General features: G+C 41.1%; 1 protein-coding gene and 1 long non-coding RNA gene across 3 annotated transcripts in view; one reads left to right on the top strand and one right to left on the bottom strand.

Annotated features, from left to right (window-relative positions):
• The window catches only part of LOC111869794, a 17,687-nt gene extending 10,286 nt beyond the window's left edge, over nucleotides 1–7,401 (top strand). The window contains exon 4 of the long non-coding RNA XR_004513592.1: nucleotides 6,109–7,401. This is a non-coding gene — a long non-coding RNA (uncharacterized LOC111869794). The remainder of the gene's footprint in view (nucleotides 1–6,108) is intronic.
• The window catches only part of LOC111869793 (tRNA-dihydrouridine(47) synthase [NAD(P)(+)]-like), a 30,350-nt gene that overhangs the window by 7,014 nt on the left and 15,421 nt on the right, over nucleotides 1–7,915 (bottom strand). For both annotated transcript variants that reach the window (XM_023861563.2, XM_023861562.2), the window contains exons 7-8: nucleotides 4,800–5,114; nucleotides 3,114–3,295 (exon numbers count right to left, since the gene is read on the bottom strand). In XM_023861563.2, the coding sequence (XP_023717331.1) occupies nucleotides 3,114–3,295; nucleotides 4,800–5,114 (497 nt within the window). The remainder of the gene's footprint in view (nucleotides 1–3,113; nucleotides 3,296–4,799; nucleotides 5,115–7,915) is intronic.

Genomic DNA, 7,915 nt, shown 5'->3' with positions numbered 1-7,915 from the left:
GAGTGGACTGATTTGCGCATAGGGTTATAAGTCGTGAAACCCTGCAACAGTGTTAACAGATTAATGCGCTTAGGGTTATAAAGTGTGAAACCCCGCAACTGTGAGATAAGTAATTGTAGCCGTTATTTGTAGATTGTTAAATGAACCAATTAACCATCTCTACGGCGTCTTCAGTAACGAAACACGTTACATTGGTGTCAGAAGTGGGATCTGGACTTACACACGTGACCAACGAGCTTCGAACTCAAGACGCGTGACAATTTGGTGTCAGAATTTTTACAAACTTAAACACGCCTGACAAATAATTGAATTATTGTGCATTGAGTATTCGACTGCTACAACATGGATATGGAAAAGATGATGGAACTTCTCCTGAAGGAAATCAGAACCATTCACGAGGAGGTGGCCAATAGGAGGAAAGACCATAAGGATTTCATGGCAAGATGGGAGGCTGACAGACAGGCCTGGCGAGAAAAAATGGCCGCAGAAAGAGAAGCTACCAAAGCAAGAACGGGTGCCATCGAAGCAAGGACGGCACAACAAGAAGAGGTCCCTTTAGACGACGTCGCAGTGATACCGGTCAGTGAACCTGAAGATCAATTGATGCCGATTACCCAAAAGGAGACGGTGGCCTGCCCAGTGGACACAAAACCATCGGCGGCACAACAAGAAGAGGTCCCCATTGCATTACCGGTTGGAGTGAAGATGGCCTGCCAAGAAACGGAGGCATGTCCAGAAGATGAAAAGCCGGCTTCAGTGAACAGGGACCTGAGGTGGCAGAACTACTAGAGGTACCCATACAAGACGCCGAAGTAATGCCGGTCGGAGAACCGAAGAAGAAAAGGCGCAGGGACCGACATCGACGAAATATAAAGAATTCGACACGGGAAAACTGTGGACCCCGGATGAAGTTGGCTGCCCCCTGCAGGAAGACATCCCATCAGGCGACAGTGGCACGACGTTGGAGAATTGCCTTCAAGAAGGAAATTCCCCAGGGATCCTTCGGATGCCAGCGGAAAGAAGTGACCGCCACCGGAATAAAGATTACACGCTGTGTAGGACACAGGCGTATGGGAAAAATCAGGAATAAGGTCGCACCGGAAATCACCAAGAAACGGACGTTTGGGAAGAGACTCTGGAAAGGCCCGGAATGCAACACTGGCATCAGGAACAGAGGCCTGAGACAGCAACTGCAACGCAGAAATGAAGTGAAGGAACTAGGCGGCGGACAGCCACGATATGTGAAGGAAGCAGACCTGAGAAAAACTGCAGGACTGCAGATCGCCAAGCGAGTAGCCAGGTTTTCTGTCTGCCTACGACACGGCAAGGATTGGACCTTGTGGAGGGGACAACCCCCTCCAAAACGAAAAAGACGCAGGGCACAGAAGAGGAGCCGGTAAAATAGAAGAACCGGCCTCCCCAGTGAGAGTGAATGTGCCATGGGAGAAAGCGATGGATGAATGTGATCTTCTGGCGAGCTGAAAGGTAACCGCTCGAGACGAGCTTTGTCTTAAGAGGGGAGCGGATGTAACAGACGAAGAATAGTCGCTGCAAGAAGAGTAGCCGAAACAACAGGAGACACTGCAAGAACAGCCACCGAGAAAAAGGAACGGGGATGCGCCGTTAGGCTATTCGGGACGAACAGCCTTAAGGAGGGAGCAGTGTGACATGTTGACCCCTACCTCCCCAGTGGAACGTAGCGGTAAAGTAGCGCTCGCGTAATAGGCGAATCATCACCCCGCCACTCTCCCCGCGGTGACGTCATGAGCGGAGCCGAAGATAGCTGAGCCCCCGCATTCTGGTAGGTATGCAACGCGCCACGCACGGTGACGCCACGGTAACGCGGAACCGCTTCCCACTGTGACATGGCCCGCAACAGGCACCACTGCGGATATATAAGGGAACCGCACAGCAGCTACCAGTGAGTTGGAATGTGGGCAGCCGCCGAGTTATAACATGGCCATCGCCGAAGATAGTTCCGAGCAAGCCTACGAGAGTGTCTTATCAAGAGTTCTCCAGTCAGCCGACTACAGTTGGAGTATAGCAGCCGTCGCGGGAAGAAGAACCGGACGTGTGTGTGATTGTGTAATTGGGAGTGTGTGATACAGTGATACATAGCTCCCCTACTGTAAACGTGTAGACTACTGAAGACAGAGTGGACTGATTTGCGCATAGGGTTATAAAGTGTGAAACCCCGCAACAGCGGTAACAGATTATTGCGATTAGGGTTATAAAGTGTGAAACCCCGCAACTGTGTTATAATTAATTGTAGCCGTTATTTGTAGATTGTTAAATAAATCAATTAACGATCTCTACGGCGTCTTCAGTAACGAAACACGTTACAATATGTACTCCAGAAGTCACTTAGTATGTGGATGCACACAGTTCCTGTGTGGTCATCACTGAGAATGATTTAAGATGGTGTTTACAGTACTAGTACTAATACTGAACACTTATATATAATTCAATGTATTATTCTGAAAACAAATTCTATTAAATAAAGCAATAGATCATATAACATGACCACATGAGACCAAGTGCAAGCAATAGGGACGCAAACCATATAAATCTTGTGAACTGCATATTATAAAAATTTAAATTAAGAGCTTTGGGTATGCAGAAGAGGCTTATCAGTATGAAGACTCAAGGAACTAGAGCTTCCCTGAGGCTGCTGCAGTGGACAAGGAACATATACAAACAAAAATGGAAAGTGTTTCATTTCCCTGAATTTCACCACCATAATATGGTGTAAAAATTAAAGCTGTTTTCTTTACAATTTACCACTTCTACTTATCTTACAGTCATGTGTTTATACGGTACATACTCACTACTAATTGACCAGCATGTTCCAGACTCACGTGACATCATACTGTTCCACAAGAGACAAAACACTACCTATCTATCTTCAACAACAAATGAAGAAGGAACAACAGGGTTACAGTAGCTATTCTGGGATGTGCTTGGTTCCTGGTAGATACATATACATCTCAGAATACTGTAATCTTGATACCACCATCAGAATCTGAAACCTTACTAAGACTAAAGAGCCTTCAAAATGTCTACATAGCAGCTTAAGACATTTCAAAATCCTGCAATAATGTCAGAATTCTTACCTGATACGAAGCCAGTCCGCACAGCTAGGACTAGCCATGAGTGTCTCCAGTTCATCACGGCCATGATAATATGGTGGGCGCTGGTTAATCTTTTGAGGTGGATATTCCAGTAGTCCAACTGGAATGTATCGATGTAGAAAAGACAGCCACTCCAGAAGAAATCGCCGGGTATTCTCCACTCCCTCAAAACAGACAAACATACAATTTGAAGTTCTCTTATTATCTTTAATACCCACAGTTTTTCAATAAAAAGGCAAGAGAAAATGTGAAGGCAACTTATGTGATGAAAAATCCAAAATCCAAAAAACCTGGCATTCTTGAAGACTAAGAGTCCACATGTCAACTAGATCCACAAAAGGAAGAGAATGACTAACAGCTATTCACTTATCTTGAAAACATGGCAGTTACTGAATAGCTGTATCATTCTATCATCCTGTGATAGCAAGACCACCAAACATTTCATCTGTTTTTGGTTGAACATTTGTTGGACATGACTGGAAGGGATCCTTGCCCTCATTTCAAGAGGAAGACCAAACCCACATGTCAGTCAAATTACTCCACTTGAAGTGCAACAGACTATGCACAGCAAGCAGTGGGATCATGCTTGCAATATCACATGTCCTCAGCCAAGAAGAAATGGACTACAAAATTTATGTGTTCAAAGTGGAGGGTCACTCTGTGTATAGAAACTTGTATTTATGTCTTTACCACACAAAATTTATAAATCACAGTTCTGTCAAAATGTGAGAAAGAAAATATTACCACAAATGTAGATTTGGATTTATACATATATACTATAGCACATAGATAGCCATTACTAAGTAATGTACTAAGTACTAAGTAATTACATAGTAAACAACTTATCAGCATAACAATGATTGCACATGTAACAGTGGGAGAGCTAAGGGAAGAGGTGTTGAAATGTGGTCCGGCACCAGGTGGACAGTACTGCTGCAATGGAACACGTGATGCCATGTCACCAACATCAACACAGGAATGATGTTTTCTGTTGGGTCTGCTCTGAGGCTATATCACTCAATCAACAGAGTTGAGTTCATTTAGTGAGTGGAGTGAGTTGGTTCATGAATTGTGAGATAGGCAACAGCCAATGAGGACATGAAGCTGTGAACATGAAAGTTGAAGGATTTACGGAACTGGAAGCCTTACCAGACAACTGGTGAACACTGAGAAGACTTAGTATGTGTTGTAGTGAACTGCAGTGTGTGTGAATTAGCGATAGCGCTATAGTTACTTGTTCTTATTATCTGTAAGTGTTCAATAAATCCAATTACCAAACCCCATCTATACTCACTCCATAATATCGTGACAATATAATACTTTTTTTACATCACTAATCTCTTAAAACATTTTTGGAACCCACAATTTGTACAACAACATACCACAGTAAGAGTTCCTTGTTCAGCAAAGCAGTTTGTTTCAGACACCCTTCACTACATTATTTTAGCTGATACAATTCCAAAGATGTATACGTTTTTTAAATAATACCATAACTAGTCAGAATTTGGCCATTAGCCAGTTTTTTAAATCTGCTGTGTCGATACAATAAAGGTTAACAGATATTTTTACATATCTGAGGAGTAAGAAAATGTACTAACTATAAATGTATATCAAAGTTAAAATGAGGTTAAAGTTTATTAAGTACAGATGATGCAATCTTTCTGTTACCTTTGTATCTGATCCCCAATGTTCCAAGCCATAGTTAACATATTTCTTCAAAATATCTAATCGTTCTGAACTTGATATGTCCCAGTGACGTTGTTCCTTCACCTCAGTGAATATCCATGGCTTTATAAGTGCCCCACGACCAATCATGATGCCTGCTACACTGGGGCTATTGACTAGTGCCTGCTCATAGTCCTCATAACTCAAAACATCACCATTTCCAAACACAGGGACTGGGGCTCCTAACTGGGCACACTGTTCAATGTAGTCCCAATCTGCTTTTTTTGTGTAGCGCTGCTCTCGAGATCGGCCGTGTACCTGTGACAAACATTATAATATTGAATATACTTCAAGCCACAAATTCGGAGGTTTAGATCATTAAAAACCTTAAAATAACTGTAATCATCTGCAGCCATGTTCTAAGGAATAAGGAAGTATTTTGGTATCATATTACAGTGAAACCATATTAATTTGAAGTGTTTTGGGTCAAAGATATTGTCATGTGTAGGGTGGTACACATGATGAAAACAGGTTATAGTTTGGATGACTGGATTTATTGCCACTTCGGTTACAAGTTCACTTAATCGCACTTAATACAGCACTATCACTGATTTACATAAATTACAGTTCACCGTTGCACATGCATTAGGTTTCTCAGTTTCCACTAGATCTCAACACAGAAGCTAGCAGTTGAAATCACTATGATGTTTTCAAGTCTTCGATCACTTTGTACTCCTCTGTCCCAATCTGTACTCAACTAATCTTCACAATTCACTAAGGACATGCTCCATTCTCGTCCTTGTACTCTCAAGTGCTCCTAGCTTGTGAATTCACTTCTCCTGTAAGCAGTCTGCACAGACCCCATTGAAAACACAGTTCGTATTGTTGAGGACATTACCGCATGGCATAGCACGACCTGATATGCGGAAATGTGTTGATCGAGCAGTTGCCTACAAACAGATTGCATAACCCTGTTGTTATATTGTTGTGCACACGAATTACTTAGAAACGGCAATATCTGTGGCTCGACTGTTCTTGCATGGAGCAAATACACCACAATATGAATTCTGAATTATCCAGTTTTTCAGTGTGCACTTATCTGCTGGATATTTAGTTGTTTAACAGCAAGACAGCAAGACAGAAACACAGATTTCAGTAAAATATGTGACTCTGGTATTTTCATTACAAATAGTTAAATTCAACATAATTAAAACTGAACATTATGTATGAACAACAATTAACATGTCAAATTTCTCAACATTAAATCATTGCTTCTTAAAATATAAGCCAATTGATCTTTTCTTTTGAACAGTTCAACATACCACCACACCCAAACCAGCACAGGAATGCTGCAAAGACATGGTTAAACAGACGTTATATGAGACTTCCACAATCCCAAGCTACATGGCATATCCATCTGAATTGCAACAGACAAGATATAAAAGCCTCGATTTCCATACATCACTGGTGTCCTACACAACATTACTTTTAGTGTTAGTGATATTTTATGTCAGGTCTATTTTAAATTACTCATGTAAAATATAAAGAAGTTTCTCTTAACACTGGACACTCCTGATGCTGAAATATGCTGGGCTCCATAATTACTTATTAATTAAAAATTCATAGATTTGGTAGTGTTCTTGCATTTATGTAACATAAATACAGTGCATCAGCAAAATGGCGCCTCTCAAGTTCTTGCATATCTTTGACACAAATTATTAAATGTCCACTGCTTTCACAATTTCATAATTTGCATCAGCAGGCCTAATTACAGAATACAACATTGAGAGTGCCAAAAAAGCTTCATTATGGTAGGACATAATGACAGTGCTGCAAATCACCACCCCCCTCAAATCCTCTTCCCATCCATTCACCATGCGCCATAAGTGACAAACTCAATTTTTTTTTTTCTTCACCTGATCATTAGTGGTTAGGACCAAGTTGTTCAGTTATGTACCTACTTGACCTTGCAGTACCATCCAGTCACTATCATCCAGGTCCTATTCCTCCAGCTCAAAAGTACTCGCAATGACAAACCCACATTCAGAGAAAGTTTTCTACAGCTGTAGATGTACTAGCCTCCCACACTACAGGAGTACCCATCATGGACTCCAAATGATCCACCTTATCTGTCACAGGAATTTCCTTCCAATTTCCCTCAACAAGAAGCACACTCTGGTAAGAACATGCAAACAGAAGATAATTCCTTGATGTAGTGGCTGCAGTTCATTGGTAGCATTATCCCGTAAACACAGAAGTCAAACATGTTTAAATGCAGGACCCCACACTGACCCTTTTGTTTTTTGCACACCATGTCCATCTCCAAACAGAGTAGCCATTTTCTAAATATCTTAGTAGTTAGTATCCTCGAAGGAAGAGAAGGTGAAGCACTTACCAAGGGCCAGCCATATGTAATGTGCAAACACAAAATACTGGCATAATTTTCATACACCATTGGTACACTGAAGCTTAATATGTTCCTACATGAGAAGTAGACTGGTCAAAGTCAACCAGTTATATCCTCACTTGCTTCGCTTTCTCTTATTTGAAGACAGCATTCACACATTCGTAGCTGATTTATATTTCCAAGAAAAATGTTTTTAACTTTTCACACACCATAGGTTTCCAGTGTTCTCTCAGCTGAAAGCTGAAGTTTGTTGCTTCCATCCACATTGCAGCACAACAGCAAAGCCACTCTATTTATAAACTTACTTGTTCCATTGCATCTTTCACATTTTATGACAATGTTACGCTTGATTGCACATTGTAAAAGAGCGCAATTTCATTTAAAACGTGCTCTGCTCAAGGAAAAATGCAAACATATATAGTCCAAGTCAGGAACATGCAACAGTGATGGAAAATACATAAATGTAAGCTGTAATAGTTTTGGGGGAATGGAAACATTAAGAACTGAAATACTGATTACCTAACGAAGTAAAAATATGTTCAAGTTTTCATCAAACAATGCTGTTTTAACAATATAAAATTCAACTTGTGAATACCAAATGTCCCACAAATGAAGGCTTGGAAGAAGAAATATAAGCTTTTCTATAAACTTGGTATATGAAATTCCTACACAGTGATAAATATTCAGGCAGACTTCCATCCTTATGCTAGTT

This window comes from Cryptotermes secundus, unplaced genomic scaffold (genome assembly GCF_002891405.2).
Source record: "Cryptotermes secundus unplaced genomic scaffold, Csec_1.0 scaffold123, whole genome shotgun sequence".
NCBI lineage: Eukaryota > Metazoa > Arthropoda > Insecta > Blattodea > Kalotermitidae > Cryptotermes > Cryptotermes secundus.
This window is presented reverse-complemented; position numbering and strand designations above follow the sequence as displayed.